The sequence below is a fragment of the Lynx canadensis genome, chromosome C2 (assembly GCF_007474595.2).
Source record: "Lynx canadensis isolate LIC74 chromosome C2, mLynCan4.pri.v2, whole genome shotgun sequence".
Taxonomy (NCBI): domain Eukaryota; kingdom Metazoa; phylum Chordata; class Mammalia; order Carnivora; family Felidae; genus Lynx; species Lynx canadensis.
The window spans coordinates 28,698,877-28,722,763 of record NC_044311.2 but is presented as its reverse complement, the minus strand read 5'-3'; the positions used below and the strand labels follow the sequence as shown (position 1 = coordinate 28,722,763).

Sequence of the window (23,887 nt, the reverse complement as noted above, 5' to 3'; positions counted from 1 at the left end):
CTACAGGGGATGTGCCTTTGTTTTCAGTTATCAGCTTCATCTTAAAAGTTTCATTGGGATTTTAATATTTGAAATAAGACAAAGACAGACTGTTTAGAGTGAAATAAGTCATAAAGTACATCAAAATAAAGGATGACTTGGGGCGCCTGGGTGGCTCAGTCGGTTAAGCGTCCGACTTCAGCTCAGGTCATGATCTTTCGGTCCGTGAGTTCGAGCCCCGCGTCGGGCTCTGGGCTGATGGCTCAGAGCCCGGAGCCTGCTTCCGATTCTGTGTCTCCCTCTCTCTCTGCCCCTCCCCCGTTCATGCTCTGTCTCTCTCTGTCCCAAAAATAAATAAACGTTAAAAAAAAAAACAAAGGATGACTTGTATTATGAATGTAAAGTCATTCTTCAAATTAGGGACTAAGGGTTATAGACGCTTGATGAACTCTTTTTTACTTTCATTTTAGTTCCTATTAGTTAAAAACAATTAGAATATTTGCTTTCATAATTATGATTTACATTGAAGAATTAGCATGTGTTTCCTTTTTACTGCCCTTTCATTTAGTGGAAAATAAAATTTTTTTAGAAAATAATATTTTTCTACCTAGCAAAGAAACTTCCTTTTTTCCTCTAATATATTTTTAGTTAAAGGTTAATGCTCATTTCACTAATACTTGAATTTCAAGTGTACACTATGTTGGTTTCCATTATTTAATATCAATTTTTAATTAAAATGAACCTATAATTTTTAAAGGTTTATTTAAAACAATCTAAAAGTGGAATAAAGATGGAAATCTCCCATGTTTATTCAAAAGTGCTGATAGGTTATTGCTGAGAGCTAGGTAGCATTTGATGTTTAATGCATTGTGAATTCTTTTTTGTATTGATAACATATGAGTTTTATCAGTCTTATAAAAGGTCTTTTTCTTTCAGGATTCAGTTGCAACAGAAGAATTCCCCTAACACGCTAATTCTTTCTCATTTTGTGGGAAGGCCCATGTCAACCAGCTCAGAGCCTTCATTGATTATTAAACGGCTAACTCTAAAGGTATAATATGGCATGATTTGGAATTACCAGAATTTTTTTGATGTTTATTTATTTATTTTGAGAGAGAGAGGGAGAAAGAGAAACCCAGGCAGGCTCCATGCTATCAGCCCAGAGCCTGACATGCAGCTTGATCTCGTGAACAGAAGCATAAGGCCATAACCTGAGCCGAAATCAGGAGATGATACTCAACTGACTGAGCCACCCAGGCGCCCCACAGAACTATCAGAATTTTTATTTAGGATCAGAAATCGTTGGGGCCAAGTACCCAATAATTTTCAATTTTCAATATTACCCATTTGTTTTGGATTTGTAGAAAGTTAAAAATAGTACTTGATGCAGTTGGGTCCTCTTGGTTACTCAAGTTTGGTTTAAAAAGTAGGGATGGAAATTTCCCACCAACTGTGATAACGTGCAACTACTTTAATTTGTATGTGTTTTCATCTTGTAGTTGATGCAGCACTCTTGGTCAGTATCTGCTCTGACACTGGATCCTGCTAAGCTTCTAGAAGAATTTCCACGTTGGCTAGAAAAACTCTCTGCCCGTCATCAAGGCAGTATTATCATCATTATTGATTCTATAGATCAAGTTCAGGTACTGTTTTCACTTTGTAACCTAATGATACTCTCAGAAAGAAACAAAAATATCAGTAATGGCTATAGCAGGCATTTAAATATGTTTATGAGAAGAAAATGTTGATGTTGGTTCTGTTATTTCTGCTTAATTTCTAGGGAGGAAGCATGTGGATAAACAATGTTCTGTATGCCAGTAGACACTAGTATTTTATTGGGAAAGACCAATTGAATTCACCAATTAACAAATTTGTTTGTTTTGACATACTTTTAGGGCCTGGACATTTCCTTAAGTGTCCAGAACTTGTGTCAGTAATAATAGTATTTTGCCACTTGTCTTTTAATATTCTGAGATAAATCATCCAAAAAAAAAAAGATTTTATCCTCGATAATAATGAAAGATGTAATGAGAATTTCATTTTACTTGGGGAGCTATTATTGGGTTGTTTTGAAATATTTTGAATTAATAGAATGAATTTTGTTTTTATATTTTAAGCAAGTGGAAAAACACATGAAATGGCTGATAGATCCACTGCCAGTGAATGTAAGAGTAATTGTTTCAGTGAATGTGGAAACATGCCCTCCAGCATGGAGGTATGACCTAACTTTAGCTCTTTCAGATTACTGAAGTGTTTTAAGTACAAACAAGGAAAGGTTTTAAAAGATACGTGTTTGTGTTTTTATGTTTTTCATATAAGTGGCAGTGAGGATAGGGAGAAGTGGATGAATTCAAGAGAAAGATACAATCTATAGGATTTGGTAGGAGGCTAGATCTGGGATGTCAAGGAGGGGAAAGCTGAATGGCCCCCAAGTTTCTGACTTGGGAAATTAAGTAAATTGTGGCTCTGTGAACTGAAATGGGGAACAAAAAGGATGGGAAGGTTTGTGGAGGAAAGGTTAGAAGTTTCATTTTTGGACATGGTTGATTTGAGTTGCCAGGTGTAGCTCCAAGCAGGCAGTTAAATTTACAGATGAGAAAATTGAGAATGCATGTTGCATTGAGAATGCATGTTGCAGGATGATTAAATTCCAATCGGATTACGAGTAATTTGTGGACAAACGCTATCTTGTACTATCTTCATAGGCACGAATACAATACCTATGTTTAGTTTTATTAATAGTATAGAACATAGAGCTGGAAATGTTCTGCCACTTTGCTGCCTAATGTATACACTATTTAAAAGTCTTGTTGGGGTCGCCTGGGTGGTTCAGTCGGTTAAGCGTCCGACTTCAGCTCGGGTCATTATCTCATGGTTCATGAGCTCGAGCCCCACATCGGGCTCCATACTCACAGCTCAGAGCCTGGAGCCTGCTTTGGATTCTGTGTCTCCCTCTCTCTCTGTACCTCCTCTGCTTGCGCTCTGCCTCTCTTCTCTCTCTCTCAAAAATAAACATGAAAACAATAATAATAATTAAAAAATAGAAGTCTTTGTTGGGATTAATTGCTGAAACTAATGATACGCATGTTAGAAAAGAATTAGATTAACTGAGATTAGTTTTGCTGGTATTACAAAGGCAATATAAAAAATTAACTCTTGGGCGCCTGGGTGGCTCAGTCGGTTAAGCATCTGACTTCGGCTCAGGTCATGATCTCGCGGTCCGTGAGTTCGAGCCCCACGTCGGGCTCTGTGCTGACAGCTCAGAGCCTGGAGCCTGTTTCAGATTCTGTGTCTTCCTCTCTCTCTGACCCTCCCCCGTTCATGCTGTCTCTCCCTGTCTCAAAAAAAAATAAATAAACGTTAACAAAAAAAAAAAGTTAAAATCAATCTTCTAAAAAATAAAATAAAAATAAAAATAAATTAAAAAAATTAATTCTTGTAATGGATTTTGACTTGTGTTTGGGTAGATTACAGCTTTAGTTGTATTAGAAAAGAATTTCATTTTTTTTTCCTTTAAATAAAAGGTTGTGGCCTACACTTCATCTTGATCCTCTAAATCCAAAAGATGCAAAATCTATTATAATTGCAGAATGCCACTCTATGGACATTAAATTGAGTAAAGAGCAGGTAAGTGTTTTTAATTTTACTGCACTTTTACTCTCTATCGACTGTCCTATAAGACACCTTATATGAGACTTAAAATTCAACGTAGGAACTCTCTATTGTGTTAAGAGAAATTGGAGTCTAATAATTGTTAAATGCATTTGCTCTTAAACTAACAAATATAGAAGGATCAATAAAAACCTTTTGGGGCTTCAGTTTTACTTTATTAACCAGGTGTTTTTAAAGGCAGAAGAACATATGCATTCCAACCGCATCTGCGGTCCCCCACCATATGGCAATGATGCCACTGATGGCAGGAGCCATGTCATTTCTGCCAGGGATATTTGTTGATGGCTCCATAGTAAAGACCGCTTAATTCCAGGGTGGTTTTGTTTTTGTTTGTCTGTTTTGTGTTTTGGTAAACTGGTACAGGAGAAGAAGCTAGAGCGACACTGTCGTTCTGCTACAACCTGCAATGCCCTTTATGTCACCCTTTTCGGCAAAGTGATGGCGCGGTAAGTGGTGGCGAGCTTACATGAACTGCATGTCTTGTGTTTGCCGCAGACTGCTTCCTTGTCTTGGGAAACCGAGAGCTGATCACTGCGACAATCTCTTGTGCCACTCATATCAGATTCTGTTGATTCTAACAGTGACACTAACACCCTGTGAGAATGTGACTCGCGACTGCAGATTGATGATAGCCCATGAATTATAATAACTTGTTGGATATAGTTGCCTAATTTTCATCACGCTTACCATATCCCTACTGGGGGTTGCCACAGAAGGCCATCTTTGCTCTTATTTGGGGTCCATGAGTGTTTCTTGTCACTTGCTTGAGGCCCCTAGCTTTGGGAAAATGACAGGCAACTGAGGCAAACAAATGTTATTTCAGGTATCCTTAAATATTAGTAGGTAGGTATGTAGGAATTTTTCATTGTCTGTGTTCTAAAATCCTGATAAACCTTTCATCCTAAAATGGATTCTTCTATATCAGATATTCATTAGTTGAAGCACCTGGGTGGCTCAGTCAGTTATGCGTCCGACTTTGGCTCAGGTCATGATCTCACAGCTCATGAGTTCAGGCCCCGTGTCAGGCTTTGTGCTGACAGCTCAGAGCCTGGAGCCTGCTTTGGGTTCTGTGACTCCCTCTCTCTGCCCTTCCCCGGCTCATGCTCTGTTTCTCTCTCTCTCTCTCTCTCTCTCTCTCTCTCTCTCTGTCTCTGTCTCTGTCTCTGTCTCTGTCTCTATCTCTCAAACTTAAATAAACATTAAAAAAAAATTTTTAAAAACAGATATCCATGATATCCATTAGTCATTTCCCTTTAGGTAAGCCTTACAAAGTGTAACTACATTTCTTCTTCAGTACAGTCTCAACTTACTTCGACTCTTCACAACCAGAGGTAAAAAAGATGAATATGGTTCTGATGATCATCACAATAGATGGTAATCCCAGTATAATTCATATTCGAGACACTGAATCTAGTACTCTTGTCTCTCTCTTTTTTTTAATGTTTATTTGAGAGAGAGAAAGCATGGGTGGGAGAGGGGCAGCGAGAGAGGGTGAGAGAGAGAGGTTCGCAAGGAGGCTCCATGCTCCACAAGGAGCCCAGTGTGGGGCTCGAACTCACACACCATGAGATCATGACCTGAGCCAAAGTCAGATGCTTAACTGAGCCACCCAGGTGCCCCTAGTACTCATGTCTCTTAATTCCACATTCCCATCTTGAGCACCAAATTGGAAACGAAAACATCTTCTAAAATTTTGAATTGCCCGTGATATTCCCACTGTTTTCAGTTTTGGCAGTCCATCTGGCCACTGTGGACATCAACAGCTTGCAGAAGTATGGTTCAAGAGTGTGAGTCCCTTTCCACACATTTCATAACATTTATTGAATTTAGCTATTTTAAGAGTGTTGACACAAGATGAACAAACCTTTTAGAATCTCTTAAAGTTTAACATTTATTTATTTTTGAGAGAGAGAGAACAAGTTGGGGAGGGACAGAGAGAGAGAGATAGAGGATCCAAAGCAGGCTCCTCGCTCTGAGCACAGAACCTGATGTGGGGCTCGAACTCATGAACCACTCACGAACCATGAGTCATAACCTGAGCCGAAATCAAGAGCCCGGCACTTAACCAACTGAGCCACCTAGGTGCCCGAAGAGAGTTTTATTCGAGCCCGCAGTAGGACACCTTCCCTAGGAAACATGATCTTCACAGGAAAGAAAGTGCTCTGAAGAATGAACAGTTTTTACAGGGTTATATACTGTTTTTGCATATTGTGAAAGCTCAAAAAATTATGGATTAACATAGGCAGGAATCATGAGTTTTAATGTCAGAATGCAGAGTGTAGGAGCATTGATTGACATCTTAAGGACAAGATGGCTTTCCTTTAGGCTACTTGTTTATAAGGCAAGGTACAATGAATATTTTGTGAGCCATAAATCAGGCTTTTGGTTTAAGCAAAGTTTATGTACAGTCATGCTGACTTAGAAATCTCAAATGGCTTCATGCTGACTTAGAAAGAAATCTCAAATTAGACCTTTAGAAGGTCTAATTATACTCTAGACCTTTTTTTTCTTCTTCTCTCTCTATATCTTCATATTGAAAAAAGAAACTATTGGTAAATATTGTGTAATATTTTATTTTTTATTTTTTTTTATTTTTTTTTATTTATTTTATTTTATTTTTTTTTCAACGTTTATTTATTTTTGGGACAGAGAGAGACAGAGCATGAACGGGGGAGGGGCAGAGAGAGAGGGAGACACAGAATCGGAAACAGGCTCCAGGCTCTGAGCCATCAGCCCAGAGCCTGACGCGGGGCTCGAACTCACGGACCGCGAGATCGTGACCTGGCTGAAGTCGGACGTTTAACCGACTGCGCCACCCAGGCGCCCCTGTGTAATATTTTAAAACCACCCTATTTTCCGATTTTCTTAGCCTGATATTTTCTGAATCCTGGCTCTAAACAAATTTAATTTGCATCGCTAACTAATAACACTTACTTATAATTCTTTTCCTGCTTCCTGTATGTAGGTAGCCTGTCTTACTCATTTCTGTGTTCCATAATGTGCAGTAATTGCTTGACATATAGTAAGTCCCCAGCACATGTTTACTGCATCGAGTTAAACTGTATACTAAAATAAACTTGATGATGCTGGCAGCCCCATAAAACTACCATTTTCCTATATCATGTTTTATTGAATTTCTGTTAATCAGTTGAAGTATAAAAAATAGAGACCACGTTGTTTTTATCTACCCTAGATTTTTCACAGATGTTGGCTGTCTGTAAGAAATTAAACCTATTCTCAATTCCAACAGTGCTGGGAGAGCAGGCAATTTAGATAAAATCCTTCATCAGTGTTTCCAGTGTCAAGATACTATTTCATTATACAGACTTGCTCTGCGATCTATCCAGGAGTCCCTGGCAAATGATATGGATAAAGAACTCATGAAACAGGTAAAGGGTAATAAACTCATAGAAGTTTGCATTTATGTGTGAATTGAAGTAAATAGTAATTATTTTTAAATGTGTGCTTAAATATGTTTCAAGCATCTACAGGAATGCTGGCTACCATAGTGTGCTTGTGGCCAGAAGTGGTATCTCAAGAAACTTGCATTTTCCTCATGATCATTGAGATTTTTCATCTGTTCATGTTTATTAGTGATTCCTGTCTCCTTTTATGTGGTTTGCTGATCCAAGCCTTTTTACTTGAGTTTTAATTGAGTCGCTAAATACAAATCCTCTTTTTTGCAGAGTTTGTAAATTAATTCTTCTTCCTATTTGTTTCTTGTCTTAACTTTTTGGTATCATTCATTGTACAAAGTTTTATTTTGATGAAGTCAGATTTATCAACAGTTTATTTTATGGCCTATGCCTGTTATATCTTATTTTAAAAATCTTTTATTGTCAAAAAAAACTTGTTATCATAAAAATGTTCTCCTGTGTATTTTTTTTCCCTTTAAAATATTTTACAGTGTTGTTCTTCCTGTGTAAGTCCTTATCTTGAGGATTTATTTTTGTTTATTGTGTGAGGAAGGAATCTACTTTTTAATCTTTTATCATATGGTTAGCTAACTTTTCATTTTTTTTTTTTAATGTTTATTTTTGAAAGAGAGAGGCAGAGCATGGGTGGGGGAGGGACAGAGAGAGAGGGAGACACAGAATCCAAAGCAGGCTCCAGGCTCCAAGCTGTCAGCACAGAGCCCCACGAGGGGCTCGAACTCTCAGACTGCGAAATCATGACCTGAGCTGAACTTGGACGCTTAACTGACTGAGCCATCCAGGCGCCCCTCATTTTTCTGAAGAGTACATCTTTTCTGCTAATTTGGATATCACACTCACAAATTAACATGACTTTGTTTTCTGAGCTCTTCTGTTCCAGTTTTCCTCATTCCTTGCCAATACCATGGTGTCTTAACTATTAGAGCTTTAAAGTAAGCTTTCATATATGGTTGGTCTGTGGGATGATGTTTTCTCATGCACCCCTTCACTGAGGGTACAGCTCTTGGATCCCTGGTGCTGGCAAGCTTTCTAGTTCCAACTCCTCCCCTTACTGGGTTTAAGGGCTCACCTTCCATCCCCACTGTGGGTGTGAAAACCCAAGCATTTGAGTTACTGCGAAGGTTGCCTGTCCTGGATCCCCACATCCCCCAGGGACAGCAGCTCCAGCCCTTAGCCCTCTGATGTTCTTTCCTATTCACTTCTGGCACCTGGGGGATTTCTTTTTCGTAGGTTCAGCTGTACTTTTAGAGATGTTTTGTTATATGTTGTCTTCTATTAACAGGCATCTATAGTAAAAGAACTATTTTCTTCTACCATTGTCCCAAAATTGGAACTTTGTCATTAGTTTTAATCTGTTTCCTGAGGCTTTAATTGTCCTCAAACTTTTTTCTGTGTGTTATTTTTGGCATGCTAGATTTACTATATACACTATCTTATTCTTGATTAATGGCTTTTGGAAAGTATGTTTTATTCTAAGAAATCTGTTTCTTTATTAAATCATTTGAACAATAAGTTTGAATAAGAAGTTAATAACCTTTTAATGGCTTTTTGTTACTTACAGAGGTGGCTTATGATCATTGTTAATTCACTTCTCTACCTAGATTCTCTGCCTCATAAATGTTAGTCACAATGGTGTGAGTGAATCAGAATTGATGGAACTCTACCCTGAGCTGTCCTGGGCTGTCTTGACCTCCCTCATTCACAGTTTACACAAAATGTGCTTGTTGACTTATGGTTGTGGCTTGCTCAAGTTTCAGCATCTACAGGTAGATGTTATTGTAATAAGATTTTTTAACTATAAATGTCAACATCCCATGCTATTTTAAGTGTTTCCATTATAAGACAAAGTTGAAATTTTAAATTTGGCATTACAAAATTGCTTTTGCAATGATTTTAGGTTAAGTGTAAAAATTGGCTAATATTATTCTTACAAAGTACCTTTATGAAATGGCTATTACAACAGCCCCCCCTTATCTGTAGGAGACACATTCCAAGAACCCCAGAGAATGCCTAAAACCAGGATAGTACGGAGCCTTATATAAACTATGTTTTTTCCCTTACACGTGCCTACCCATGATAAAGTTTAATTTATAATTTAGGGACAGTATGAGATTAACAACAATAACTAATAATAAAACAAAACAATTATAACAATGTACTGTACTAAAAATTATGGGAATGTTGTCTCTTTCTCTCTCAAAATGTCTTATTATACTGCACTCACCCTTCTTGAGATTATAAAATGTCTACATGATGAGATGGAGTGAGGTGAATGGCATAGGCACTGGGACCTAACGTTGGGCTACTACTGACCTTCTGACCATAATATCAGAAGGGTGTCTGCTTTTAAACCCCATTTGGCCATGGGTAACTGAAATTGCAGAAAGTGAACCTGGGGATAAAGAGGAACTACAGTACTTTACAAAGTAGTTTCTTTCCAAAAGAGAAAAAATATATTTTTTTTCAATTTTATGTTCCGTTGATTGCTAGTGTAATTATTTACGCTTCAGGAGCTTGGACTCAGTAAGTCAGTATGCCTCAGTTCACAATCCAGCTCTTCACAGTTTAACAGCTGTGTAACCTTGGGTAAATTCGGTAAGCTGTGGGTAGATTTTTCCAGCTTACTACAGGGTATGTGAAGAGAATTTGTTGAGATGGTCCTTGACCCTAATGAGGTCCTAGACATGATGTCTAGCACATAGTAGTGAATGTTTAGGAAATACTGACTAGTATAATTGTTATCATCTGCAATGCCATGGTTGATTTATGTGTATACAAATGCAAGTTAAGTCTTTCATATGAGCATGCTGCATTGTATTTGTAGGTGTGAAATGTTTGTGATCTCATAGGCTCATCTTTCTCTTTTATTGTGTATTGCTTAAATAAATTCCTTTTTAGTACTTTTTCACTCCACATTTCTGCACTAACTAGAAATTTGAATTAAATTGTGTTTAAGGTGCCTCCAGGAGATTTTTATTCTCATGTCAGTTTATCACATAAATGTATGCTGAATTTTAAAATATTTTTATGTCATCTGTATTATACAACTATAAAATTGAAATAATTATAAATTCCTATTTATAAATTAATTTTTAGATATTCAGTGACTAACAGAAAATAGACTACAGTATTTTTTATTTTTTTTCCAGGCTTGGGAAACAGTGAGACTGGAATACATGGAAGATCCCACCATTATTTCTTCATACAGGCAAAAGCTAATCAACTATTTTACCATGCAGTTAAGGTATTATAAATATCCATATAGTTCTTCTGTAACACATTTTATCTTTGTGTCTTTATTTCTCTTCCTAAGCTTATAACTTAATGTATAAAAATTTAATTATTAAAAGGTAATAATAAGTTGGCTCAGTTGATTGAATGTCTGGCTTTTGATTTTGGCTCAGGTCATGATCTCACAGTTCATGGGATCAAGCCCTGCGTTGTACTCCACACTGAGCAGGGAGCCTGCTTGTGATCCTCTCTCTTTCCCTCTGCCCCTTCTCCCCCATTCATGTTCACTCACTCTCTCTCTCTCTCTGAAATAAAAAAAAATTTTTTTAAATTATTACAAAAAACATTAAATATTCTCCCTATTCTGGTAATGTCAAAAGAACTATAAAGATTATTATGTAAGTCAGTCTTTTAATATTATGCTAAAGATTTAAATTGATTTACATGAAATCAGTGTAGGGTTATTTTATTATTATCATTTTATTCCAGTTTAGTAGTTTAAAAATGTGTGTCTGTGTATATCCATGTGTGTATATTTGGGTTGATTGAGAGTTTTTTAAATAGTTCAATTTTAAGAAAATACCTTGAGAGTTTGATTGATGGTCCTAATATCACTTTATTTATTTTCTTAGTTACATTGACAGAGTTTCTGATTTTGACATAATTTTCTCAGTATTAGATTATATTTAGGGGCACCTGGGTGGCTCAGGCAGTTGAGTGTCCAACTCAATTTTGGCTCAGGTCACAGTCGCAGAGTCATGGGATCTGGCCCCATGTCAGGCTCTGTGCTGAGCATGGAGCCTGCTTAAGATTCTCTCTCTCTCCCTCTGCCTCTCTCCTGCTCACATGTTCTCTCTCTCTCTCTTTCTCTCTCTCAAACTAAAAACAAAACAAAAAAATTTTTTTTAATTACACTTAAAGAGTCAGAGAATACATTTTTATTCCTTCACCATTTGCCTTTTGAGGCAATATCATTGTTGGAAGGTATTATTGGGTGTTGTCTCTTCCCTTCTAACAGTCGGGACCGAGTGACTTGGAGAAGTGCAGATGAACTCCCTTGGCTTTTTCAGCAGCAGGGAAGTAAACAGAAGTTACATGATTGCCTTCTCAATCTCTTTGTGTCTCAAAACCTTTATAAAAGGTAAGAAACTTATTTGTAGAACATCTTTCCCCAGAAAAACAGATTTAAACAATTGATCGGTGTAACAAAGAAAAATGGCATTTTTAATTTAGCTTTAAGACCTTAAGCCATAAAACTCCTAGAAAACATAGTATGTAACTGCTTGACGCCAGTCTTGGTGGTGATTTCTTGAATCTGACATAAAAAGCAAAAGCATCAAAAACAAAATAAACCAGTGGAACTAAATCAAACTAAAAAAGCTTCTGCACCGCAAAGGAAATCATAAACAAAATGAAAAGGCAACCTACTGAATGAGAGAAAATATTTGCAAATCATACATATGCAAAGGAATTAACATTCAAAATATTTAAGAACTCGTACAACTCAATAACAACAAGAATCTGATTAAAACATGGGCAGAGGATCTGAATAGACATTTTTCAAAAAAAGAGATACATGTAGCCAACGGGCATATGAAAAGATGCTCAACATCAGTAATCATTGGGTGAATTCAAATTAAAACCACACTGAGCTATCACCTCACACCTATAGAATGACTGTTATCACGAAGACAAAAGATAACAAATGCTGGCGAGGATATAGAGAAAAGGGAACCCTGGTGCACTGTTGGTGGGAATGTAAAATGATGCAGCCACTGTGGAAAACAGTATGAGGTTCCTCAAAAAATTAAAAATAGAACTGTGATATGATCTAGCAATTTCATTTCTGGGTATATATCTGAAGAAAACAAAAACAACAATTTGAAAAGATATGTGCACCATTGCAACATTATTTACAATAGCCAAGATATGGAAACAACCTAAGTGTCCATTGATAGATGAATGGATAAAGAAAATGTGTGTGTGTGTGTGTGTGTGTGTGTGTGTGCATTCATATACATACATACAATGGAATGTTACTCAGCCATAAAAAAGAATGAAATCTTGCCATCTGCAACAACACTGACAGATCTTTAGGGCATCTTGCTAAATGAAAGAAGTCAGAAAGACAAATACTGTGTGATCTCACTTATATCTGGAATCTACAAAAAAAAAAAAAAAAAAAAACCCAAACATGCCCTTGATACAAAGAAGAAATTGGTGGTTGCCAGAGGCAGAGGGTAGGGAAGGGGTTAAAGTGGGTGAAAGGAGTCAAAAGGCACAGACTTTCAGTTATTAAATAACTAAGTCATGGGGAGGTAATGTACAGCATGACGACTATATAGTTAATAATACTATACTGCATCTTTAAAAGTTGCTAAAGAGCACTCTCAACAATAGCCAAATTATGGAAAGAGCCTAAATGTCCATCAACTGATGAATGGATAAAGAAATTGTGGTTTATATACACAATGGAATACTACGTGGCAATGAGAAAAAATGAAATATGGCCTTTTGTAGCAACGTGGATGGAACTGGAGAGTGTGATGCTAAGTGAAATAAGCCATACAGAGAAAGACAGATACCATATGGTTTCACTCTTATGTGGATCCTGAGAAACTTAACAGGAACCCATGGTGGAGGGGAAGGAAAAAAAAAAAAAAAAAAAAAAAGGACGTTAGAGTGGGAGAGAGCCAAAGCATAAGAGACTGTTAAAAAACTGAGAACAAACTGAGGGTTGATGGGGGGTGGGAGGGAGGGGAGGGTGGGTGATGGGTATTGAGGAGGGCACCTTTTGGGATGAGCACTGGGTGTTGTATGGAAACCAATTTGTCAATAAATTTCATATATAAAAAAAATATATATAAGATTATACTTTGTAATTAAAAAAAATAAAAATAAAAAAAATAAATAAATAAAAGTTGCTAAAGAAGTAGGTCTTAAAAGTTCTCATGACAAGAAAAGAAATTCTGTAACCATGCAATAGGGACAGATGTTAATTAGACTTATTGTGGTGATCATTTTGCAATACCCCCTTTCCATGGGGGATATGTTCCAAGACCCCCAGTGGATGCCTGAAGTCACAGATAGTACCAAGCCCTATATATATTATGTTTTTTTCCTGCACATACATACCTATGGTTAATTTTAATTTTAATTAAGTTTAATTTATAAGTTAGGCATAGTAAGATATTAACAGCAATAACTAATAATAAAATAGAACAATTATAACAGTTATACTATACTATACTACTATACTATACTAAAAGTTATGTGAATGTGGTCCCTCTCTCTCTCTCAAAATATCTTCCTGGACTGACTGACCCTTCTTGTGATGATGTGAGATGATACAATGCCCACATGATATGAGATGAAGTGAGGTGAATAGAGTAGGCTTGTGATGTAGCCTTAGGCTACTATTGACCTCCTGATGATATGTCAGAAGGAGGATCATCTACTTCTGGACTGTGGTTGATCACTGGTAACTGAAACTGCCGAAAGTGAAACTGGGGATAGGGGGAACTCTGTATATACATATTTCAAATCAGTAGCTGTACACCTGAAATTAATAGTTGTTTATCAGCTATGCCTTGAAAAATAAATAAATTACAAAAAAAAGATAATGCTGTAATAAAAGTGGGATTTAGAGAAGAAAGCAGCTGGCAAAGAGGAACATCTGAGCGGGCCTGGAAAGATGGATGAAATTGGATTCTGCTGTAGAATTTAGATGAGCAGAAAGAAGGCTGTGTGTATTATGGGCTGAGCTCTGCTGATAAGCACATTACATTAACCTAACAAGTACTTATTGTATCCCCAAGTGCTAGGGATAAAACATAGCACAATTAAAAATAATAATGAAAAAAACCCCTATAAAAACAAGTCCAGATTCAGTGGTGCCTGAAATTTAAAAAAACTGGGAGAAATTTTAAGACAATTTGCAAATTGCCACGAGATCTTTTCCCAAGTGGTAAAGTAAAAATGAATATTGCGGTTTTTAAAAAATCAGAACTGAAATGATCTTGAGATACCTTTCTATCTTACCCTTGCATTTAAGCAGGTTTAAATCCAAACCACCCATGGAGGTGGTTCATGACATCTGCCTTTCATGGCCCTCAGGTATCTCAAAGTATAGCCCTGAAACCAGATTCTGGGCCGGCTCGCCACAAAATCCGACTGGTGTTAAATTTAAAGAAAGGATTACCCCTTTTCAGAAATTGTATTGTCTCTTCTGGTTATGTTTGAATTTGCCAGTGGCCACACCACCTTTTCACGGTCAAGCTTCTGACCTCTAAGCCTCATGGGAGTTTACATTACTGTCTTACCTAGAAACTCAGACATTTCTCTTAACATAGCTACATAATTTGTTTTGCTCCTAAGTGAACTTTTCAAATTTCTTTGTTATACCTCCTAAATTATTTCTGATCTCCATTTCAACCTTTGAAATCATGATTCCTTTGAAATCAGATTTACTCTGTAGTTTGCCAGCTCTCCCATCCTACTAATGTCATCTCCAGATGAATACGCTTACTTTTGTATTTCTATTCTGACAGTTGCCTGTGTTTCATTAGTTTCTTTTGTTCTAATTTCCATCATTTAAAATAATGATCTGGGTGAATTTAGCAGTTGACTGCATATCACGAAATGTCTAGAAAGGATTCTGGTAGATTTCCACTGGTGAGTAACCATAATGATAGTAATGATAACAGCCGGCACTATGGAGTACTTGCTGTGTGCTATAATCTGCTTATAGTAACACCTTAGGCAGGTAGTGTCAGTGACCCCTTTCTGCAGATAAGGATGACAGAGTATAAGAGGTCAGACAACCTGCTCAAGACCACACAGCTAGGAAGCGGTGGACTCAGCAGGTTGGAGTCTACAGTTTTCCCTCTCTCTCTACTACACTTGCCTACTAATAAAGCGTCAGTAGCTTATATGAATTCTGGCACTTTCACTCAACAGTGGGTTTTAATGTTTGATTTTCATTAAGTTACTGTTTTTGTTGAAACAGAGGACACTTTGCTGAATTGCTGAGTTATTGGCAGTTTGTTGGCAAAGACAAAAGCGCAATGGCAGCAGAGTACTTTGATTCATTGAAGCAGCACGAGAAAAACTGGGAAGGCGAGGAGAACATGATTTGCCTGGCGGATCTTTATGAAACCCTGGGGCGATTTCTCAGGGATCTAGGCCTCCTTAGTCAGGTATGCTCAGCAAGGAATCACAGACTGTGTGGGTTTTTCCTGTGTGCTCTTCTCTCCTCCCTAGGAGTTAGTGCAGCTTTCATTTGTTGTGCTGATCACATCGCAGCTCTTAACGGTATTTCACTCACTTTACCTGGCCTTGAACCCTTTTTTTTCCTAGGCTGTGGTGCCTTTGCAGAGGTCTCTAGAAATTCGAGAAACAGCTTTAGATCCAGATCACCCAAGAGTGGCTCAGTCCCTCCACCAACTAGCGAGTGTGTACGTGCAGTGGAAGAAGTTTGGCAATGCAGAACAGTTGTATAAACAAGCATTAGAAATCGCAGAAAATGCTTATGGCGCGGAGCATCCACATATTGCTCGTGAACTTGAGGCACTTGCAACTTTGTACCAGAAACAAAATAAGTAAGATTTAAATGAGTAATACTCTAGTTTTATGATGGGGAGTCACAGTTCTTGATGTACTTACGTGTTAAGCTTTGTTTTGTGGCTATGTACTTTTCCTTATCCTATATTCTTTTCAGTCCACCATGTTCAAATATTATTCTCAGTCTTGGGTGTTTGTGTCGTAAACAGAAAACTAGCACCACAAGATTCATCTCTATTTGAAGATGCGTGCAGGCTAGAGCATGGACTTTGGAGTTGTATAGTCGGGTTTCAATCTGGGCCCATTCATTGACTGGCTTTGTAATATTAAGTGCATTACTAACACAGGGCAGCAAACGATTGCCCACAGGCCAAATCCAAAAGGCCCCTTGTTTTGTAAATAAGGTTGTATTGGAACATAGGCACATTTTATGTGACTGCTTCCATAAACTTCCACACGGCTGCTTCCATGATTCACTAACAGATTTTTATATTTGTAACAGACCACATGGCCCATAAAACCTAAAATATTTACTATCTAGCCCTTTACAGAAAAAGTTTACCAGTCCCTGGTGTAATAAAAAGTCTCATATCTATTAGGCACCCACTGAATGTCATCGTTTCCTCTATCAGAAATCATTTTCTTTGCACCATCGTAAATGATACATATTGGAATTTTTTCTTTTAATTTCTAGAAGTATTGTTTCACACAATTTTTTTGTGAATTTCACATTTATATTTGACCAGAAATTAGCACGTACAGAGGAAGGTGGTAGAACAAACTAAAATTTTAGATTTTCACTTAGTTAGGTCATCCTTTAGAGATTTGAAGTGAGTTAAGTCCGTTAAAAATCTATTAAATGTCAGCTACTTGGAGAGCTAGGTTTGTTTTGTTAGATTATGTTTTATGAAGTTTTTTGTTAAAGATTTTTAATTCTGTGTGACTGTCATCTTTAGAAATTATGCTATATTTAAGAGACAAAAACAAAACAAAAACTTTACACTAGGTAAGGAATGCTTTCATTTGCCTGAAATATGATAAATTGGACATGTGTTTCTTTTGTTTGACTTTATTTTTTTTTTTTAAGATATGAACAAGCTGAACATTTTAGGAAAAAATCCTTTAAAATTCGTCAGAAAGCTACAAGGAGAAAAGGCAACTCGGTAATGAGAGATTTCTTTTGTGTTGTGCTTTGAAGCAGAAGAAAAGAGCATGTCTGAATATCATAATATAGATGCATACACCTCACCTATTTAAGAACTTTAGATATTAAAGTGACTTCTATAAAAGTACTAATTAACATTTTCCTTATATGTATAATACCTGCGTAAGTATTAGAATTACTGGAAAGTACAACTTAGCAGGCTTTTAAAAAGTGGAACTAGGGGCACCTGGGTGGCTCAGTCTGTTGCGTGTCTGACTTCGGTTCAGGTCACGATCTCACAGTTCATGAGTTCAAGCCTCCACATTGGTCAATGCAGAGCCCTCTTCAGATCTTCTGTCCCCCTCTATCTCTGCCCCTCCCCTGCTTGTGCTCTCTCTCTCAAAAAAAAAAAAAAAAAAGAAAAGTAACATTTAAAAAAAGTGGAACTATATATTACAGTATATTGAAGTATATACATATTTCATATCATCATGTTGTATACCTTAAACTCACACAATGTTTTATGGCAATTATATCTCAATAAACATTGAAAATAATTTTTTTTTACTTTATTTAAAAGTGTAACTATAAAGTTCATTTGAAAGTTAGACTTTGGAAGATGGACTTAAAAGCTGCTTCTTTAAAGGAAAAAAAAGATATTTTTAATATATTATGCTAAATGCAAATGCATAGAAATTCTTACCCTTGAGCACACACACAAAAAAATATTTTCATTTTTCTAAGCTGCTGATAAAATCTATAGCCTGTTTATTTTAACTTCAAATGCTATGTACATTTTTAATTAAATATTTTTGACATATAACACTGTAAATTTAAGGTTGTACATGTTAATTTGATACATTATATATTGTAATATTATTGCTTTTGTAGTGATAGCACCTCTATCCTATCATGTAATTATCATTTCTTTTTTGTGGTGGGAATAATTAAGATCTAATCTCTTAGCAAGTTTGATGATTATAATACAGGATTATTGTCTGTATTCACTATACTGTGCATTTGATTTCCAGGATTTATTTGTTTACTACTTGCAAGTGGTATATACGGTTTAAGTACCTGATGTTTAAGTGTTTAGCAGTGGGATTGGTAAATATCTGCAGGTTAACTTTGTGTCCTGACCTTTTTGAAGCACTTGGGGCTCAGTTCACTTTGCTAAAATACGTCATCATCACTTTCACAAAATGGTACTTTTAATTAATTTAAAAATGTGATGCCATGTGGAAGTATGTGCATTTTCAATAATCATTGGATTAATTCAGTGTGATACTTAAAATAATTGTAATCTACTTTAAAGGGAACGAAAGGAGCCAGGATTTCTTAGGACTCCAGTATAGTGTTTCAGAATCAAAGACTGCACTTACCTAGTAATGATTATCAATTTGTGTTTATTTCAGTATGGATTCGCCCTTTTACGTAGACGAGCCCTACAGTTAGAAGAGCTCACGTTAGGTAAGGACACCCCTGACAATGCTCGGACCCTCAATGAACTGGGAGTTCTCTACTATCTTCAGAATAACCTGGAGTGAGTACCATGATGTTAATTATGAAAACAAGTGTCCGTTTTTTCTCTTAGATGAAAAGCTGGTTTATGTTTCTATCAAGTCAAGCTAGAATAAATTGATAGAAACCATGCCAGATTTCATGTACAGTATGTTCTGAACATAGCCACACTTAACAAAGACCATGGCATAGTCTCTACTGTTTCTGTCACTTTGTTTCTTTAGTAACTAAAAAGTTACTAAAAAGAGTATCTGTAGCATCCCTAGTATGTTTTATGTTTATGAAGTGTTTTGTGTCAGTATTGTATGTGAGACTTCACAAAAGAAACTGGCACCAAGGGATATTAAAGAATAGAATATAGATGGCTGCTAGTTTTGGTCTTCAGTTTATTTGTACTTAAAGGACTCAAAAAGGCATTAATATTTACACTCTGAAAAAAGAAGTGTTTTTGGACTAACTTGGATTTCAGAAAACTGTAACAAATTTGATACTTTGGATATGGGGAAAGTATAACAAATCCTTAGTCTCCTTCACAAGGGGTTCTTGAATTAAAAATTATTTAGTACTAACATCAAAGGAAGGAAGAATGAATACCAAAATCTTTTGAGTTAGGTCTAATAGTTTTAAAGGTATCAGAAGTTTGTCCTGGAAAATATTTATGGGTTTGTTTTTTAGAAGTCAGGTGGAGAACTGAGGCAATCATTCCAGATACTTAAGGCCCTCACACTATCAGGAAATAATTTTTAATTTTTGGAAAAGCGCAGGAAGGGATGAGGGGTAGGAAAGAGGGGGAGAGGACTTTAACCGAATGCTTTTTATTAACTATCTTGGATTTAATAATTAAAATGCTTCAGTTCTCCACCTGACTTAGGGTTAAGGATTCTTACTTCTAGCAAATACGTTATTTAAACCATTTTGGGGTTTTATTCATAGAACAGCCGACCAGTTTCTGAAGCGGTCCTTAGAAATGAGAGAGCGAGTTCTAGGACCAGATCACCCAGACTGTGCCCAGTCTTTAAATAATCTGGCAGCTCTGTGCAATGAAAAGAAACAGTATGATAAAGCAGAAGAGCTTTACGAAAGAGCTTTAGACATTCGGAGACGAGCATTAGCTCCTGATCACCCTTCTTTGGCCTATACAGTGAAGCACCTTGCAATCTTATATAAGAAAATGGTAAGTAATCCTTGACATGCTTACATGTGTTTTATAACATACCAATTAAGCCATAATTACTGGCAGCAAAATAATTTGTCTCCTGATGGATAGATTATTTTCTCTGAGCTTTTCAATCATGATTAATTTTTTTAACAAATAGCTGAGTAAAACATTAAAAAATATTATATCAGACTTAACTAAATTAAGATACCAGTCTGTTTTGTTAAAATACATTCCAAATACAAATGCATTTATCAGCATTCTAATTGGATGGAACTTACATTTCAGAAGTTCTAAAATTCAACCATGATTAAGTTTCCTGTGTTAAGCAGCCATAAACATAACAAATCACCCAGTTGTCAGAGGTGAAGGAGGAATCTTTGTAGGTGATTAAGTGACCATTTAAATTTCACTGTTTCTTTTCTTTGCCTGCAATGAAATGTAACCATTTTTTGCCATAGGAATCTAGCCTGAGATACTTGGAGTTTTTGTAGCTGTTCCCCACCCCCCCCCCCAAAAAAAAAAAAAGCCAAAGAGGTCCACTTTCACTTTATTTAGTGCAGGTATAGAGCTGTGTATACAAGGTCTTTAGACCTTGTGGGACCCTTGCTGGTCAACCTGGCACTGAAGTTGATGATTTAGTAAGAACGATGATGCATTATTGCTATTTCTGCGCAACTTTCAAGTGAAAAAGAAACAATTAGGAAAACCTGGAAGGGAGTTGGTGGAAAATGAGATTTTATTTTGATGCCAAATCTAAATTATATACAGTAGCAAACATATTTTCCCGGTATTTTTACGTCACCAGGAACTTAGTGGTAATGGGTGATCTTTCTAAAAGGGCTTTTTGAATTATCAGAGAAAATGTTTTTATATTCAGTGTGGCTTTACTTCATTAGATTTCAGTTATCTATCTATGAACTTAACCATTAAAGTGGGAGAAAATGCTTCTGAAATTTTTTTTTCCCTCAAAATTACTTAATAGAAAATTTTATTTATGGAAAAAGCTCTGATCAGATAGTATTTATTGTTTTAATATTTTTGTTAGATTTCACTTTTGTTTTTTAGGGGAAACTTGACAAAGCTGTACCTCTGTATGAGCTAGCTGTTGAAATTCGACAGAAATCTTTTGGCCCAAAGCACCCTAGTGTAGCTACTGCCCTGGTGAACTTAGCTGTTCTCTATAGCCAAATGGTAAGTTCCTACATATTAACTCTTTATGAATGGTTTTAAGGTATGAAATATAGATAAATATGAATTAGCTGTGACACAGTAGCAGTAATTAAAGGAAATTTAAGATTGCTAATGCTTCCTTTAGGGACGCCTAGGTGGCTCAGTTGATTAAACATCTGACTCTTGATTTCAACTCAGGTCATAATCTCACAGTTTGTGAGTTCAAGCCCCACATTGGGCTCTGCGCTTACAGTGAGAAGCCTGCTAGGGATTCTCTCTCTCCCTCTCTCTCTGTCCCCTCTCCCACTCATGCACTCTCTGCCAAAATAAATAAACTTAAAAAAAAAAAGATTACTAATGCTTTCTTTAGTACTTGGGAAATTATTGAAGTTATATTTGTAAAACAGTCCCTTCCTCTTAGCGTAAAACACCTACTGAGTGCTTAGTTCATTGCATAAGCTTGGTTTTTAAATTCTGGAGATTCTGTACATCTCTATATCTAATATTGTCTTTAAGCTGTGGCATTTGTCTATGATAGGTGAAAAGCTGGTGTTGTACCCACAGGGCAATAAATAGGTTTTTGCTTATATTTTTGGATTCAGGTCAATGGTCACCAAGACAGGTCTAAAACTTAGGTTTCTGACTTTCTAGTATACTGCTTCTACCATTATGTTTAATAAATCTTTTCTATCCACATCCTGTGGGAGGTTATTAACCTTTTTAGAGGTGCTTACCCAAGTATATCAGCTTAGTCTAGAATATGTTAATAGTAAGTTCAGCAATTCCATGTGTTCAAGTGAGTGTTGTTACTTTTTTTTAATAAGAAAAAACATATCGAAGCCTTGCCATTATATGAAAGAGCATTAAAGATTTATGAAGACAGCCTGGGTCGGATGCATCCTCGAGTTGGAGAAACATTAAAAAATTTAGCTGTGCTTAGGTAAGAATTTTTTCAGCTTCCTGATAACAGCCAAACTCCATTTTAGAACAGCTTTGAGTCATCATAGAACAAAACAGAATATTTGGTGATTGTTTTTCCTTGGACTCAAGGGGGTAAAGGGGCTGTTTGGGGTTGATTTACTTCAAGATACTAAAGTAAAGTAGTATCCAGAAGTGAAATGAAGGCTGCATAATCTCTGTTGTAGACGAATGTATCAGGTAAGTAGTGAAAGATGGTTTACATTTGCAGCTAACAAGCTCTGGGGGTAATATGGGCAATTTGCTGTCCTCAAAACTAATTTACCATTAAGTGCATGTTGATTTTGCTTTTTCTGTGTTTGTGTATCTCAAGATGCGGAGACTTCCCTTAGCAATTTCACTGCATCCATTACAACATGGTCTCTCTGGTGTCTATATGAGGCACTGAGATATACTTTAGCAGTTCAGATAGAAAGGAGAGTTTGGGTATTGTTTTACTAGTCAGCCTGAGCGCATGCACTGGAAATAGAAGGGAGAAAGGAATTATTCACAGCTTGTTATTCTGTATCCTGTAAGGTCATTTCAAGTTGTTAAGAGGTTATATTCTCATTTCAACAATTTTTTCTCACAAAGCTATGAAGAAGGGGATTTTGAAAAAGCTGCTGAACTATACAAAAGGGCGATGGAAATAAAAGAAGCAGAAACATCACTTTTGGGTGGAAAAGCTCCTTCCCGACATTCATCAAGTGGAGACACATTTAGCTTAAAAACAACCCATTCTCCTAATGTTTTCCTTCATCAGGGACCAAGGTAATGGCAATTACAATTCATTGCAAATGCACTTTTGGACAAAATAATTAAGAAACATTTGGAACATTAGAATTTAAAACATTAAAAAAATGTTAATTTATTTTTACTTTGTGTAATTTGATATTTGCATGAAATTGCATTGGACTACATTGAGGTTTCAGTCATGATTGTGTCAGTGTATGCTGTTTAAAATAACTGACTTTCCTATCGTATGGGACCAATGGATGTGGACACCTTAGAATCCTAAAATGATATGAAGAATTGATCATGAAGAGTGGACTGGTCTGTTCAACAAGAGCTGGAAGAGCAGTAAAGACAAGGAGTTCAATTCCATAATTCTTTCATCTCTCAGAGCTGCTCTGGCCTCACCATTCCTGGTCATGCTTTTCAGCAGTAGCCTGGCCTGATTCTCTACCTCGAAGAAGTTTCAAAGAATAAAGGGACAATGTTTATGAAAGGTTTGAATTATCTTCTGTAAAATGAACTGGTAACAGTTGTCTCTGCTACCTTTTTAAAAATTCTACCTTTTCCATGAGCAGACTGGGCCAGGCCTAGTCTACATTGTTCTGCTGTGTTACATGTACCTGCATAATCTGAAGCCATTAATGCAGTAACAAGTCAAGCTCTTACCATTCCTTGACCTTCCCCAAGATAGAGACATGACAGTCTCTTCTTTCTTAAATGGCCTAAATTGATCTCATTTATCTCAAACTCAGATTAGTCTGTTCTGTATTGAAAAATGAAATATTTTACAGGTTTTATAAATGTTGCCACATTTTGGTTAAAACCATTTATGTATTTATATATAATAAAATCTTTAATTTTAATACTTGTAAGATTCCAGCATATTAATTATAAAGGTGAAAGATGTAATAGCTATACTTCACTGTTTTAAAATAAAAGTGCAGGGCACCTGGGTGGCTCAGTTGGTTGAGTGTCTGACTCTTGATTTCAGCTTAGGTCATGATCTTCTCAGTTCATGAGTTCAAGCCCCACAATGGGTCCATGCACTGACATTGCAGAGCCTGCTTGGGATTCTCTTTCTCCCTGCCCCTCCTATGCACAGAGGGCTCTCTCTCTCTCTCTCTCTCAAACTTTTTTTTTTTAAGGGAAATTTAAAAATAAAAGTACAATTTCAAGTTTTCTTTTTACCACTCCATTTTATACCAAATTGAGTTTTGGTGACTTTATAAGGTTTTGGTTAATGTTCTGTAAGGCTTGGCTATGCACAGGATGGTCCATGAACCAGAATCATCAGTACTAGCTGGGAGCTGATGAAAAATTAAG

At 36.5% G+C, this 23,887-nt stretch overlaps 1 protein-coding gene across 2 annotated transcripts in view; it reads left to right on the top strand.

Moving 5' to 3' along the window:
- NPHP3 (nephrocystin 3) overlaps nucleotides 1-23,427 on the top strand; it is a 44,094-nt gene extending 20,667 nt beyond the window's left edge. Inside the window, exons 11-27 of one of the 2 annotated variants that reach the window (XM_030329485.1) lie at nucleotides 916-1,030; nucleotides 1,479-1,622; nucleotides 2,097-2,194; nucleotides 3,504-3,606; nucleotides 4,015-4,097; nucleotides 6,902-7,040; nucleotides 8,687-8,851; nucleotides 10,235-10,329; nucleotides 11,335-11,457; nucleotides 15,325-15,514; nucleotides 15,675-15,916; nucleotides 16,966-17,041; nucleotides 18,438-18,565; nucleotides 19,477-19,717; nucleotides 20,768-20,893; nucleotides 21,697-21,812; nucleotides 22,424-23,427. In XM_030329485.1, coding sequence (XP_030185345.1) covers nucleotides 916-1,030; nucleotides 1,479-1,622; nucleotides 2,097-2,194; nucleotides 3,504-3,606; nucleotides 4,015-4,097; nucleotides 6,902-7,040; nucleotides 8,687-8,851; nucleotides 10,235-10,329; nucleotides 11,335-11,457; nucleotides 15,325-15,514; nucleotides 15,675-15,916; nucleotides 16,966-17,041; nucleotides 18,438-18,565; nucleotides 19,477-19,717; nucleotides 20,768-20,893; nucleotides 21,697-21,812; nucleotides 22,424-22,604 — 2,365 coding nt within the window. In that variant the 3' untranslated portion in view covers nucleotides 22,605-23,427. Of the gene's footprint in view, nucleotides 1-915; nucleotides 1,031-1,478; nucleotides 1,623-2,096; nucleotides 2,195-3,503; nucleotides 3,607-4,014; nucleotides 4,098-6,901; nucleotides 7,041-8,686; nucleotides 8,852-10,234; nucleotides 10,330-11,334; nucleotides 11,458-15,324; nucleotides 15,515-15,674; nucleotides 15,917-16,965; nucleotides 17,042-18,437; nucleotides 18,566-19,476; nucleotides 19,718-20,747; nucleotides 20,894-21,696; nucleotides 21,813-22,423 lie in introns of those variants that run through there. The other variant, XM_030329486.1, reaches the window with a different exon arrangement.
- Nucleotides 23,428-23,887: the final 460 nt, after the last annotated feature.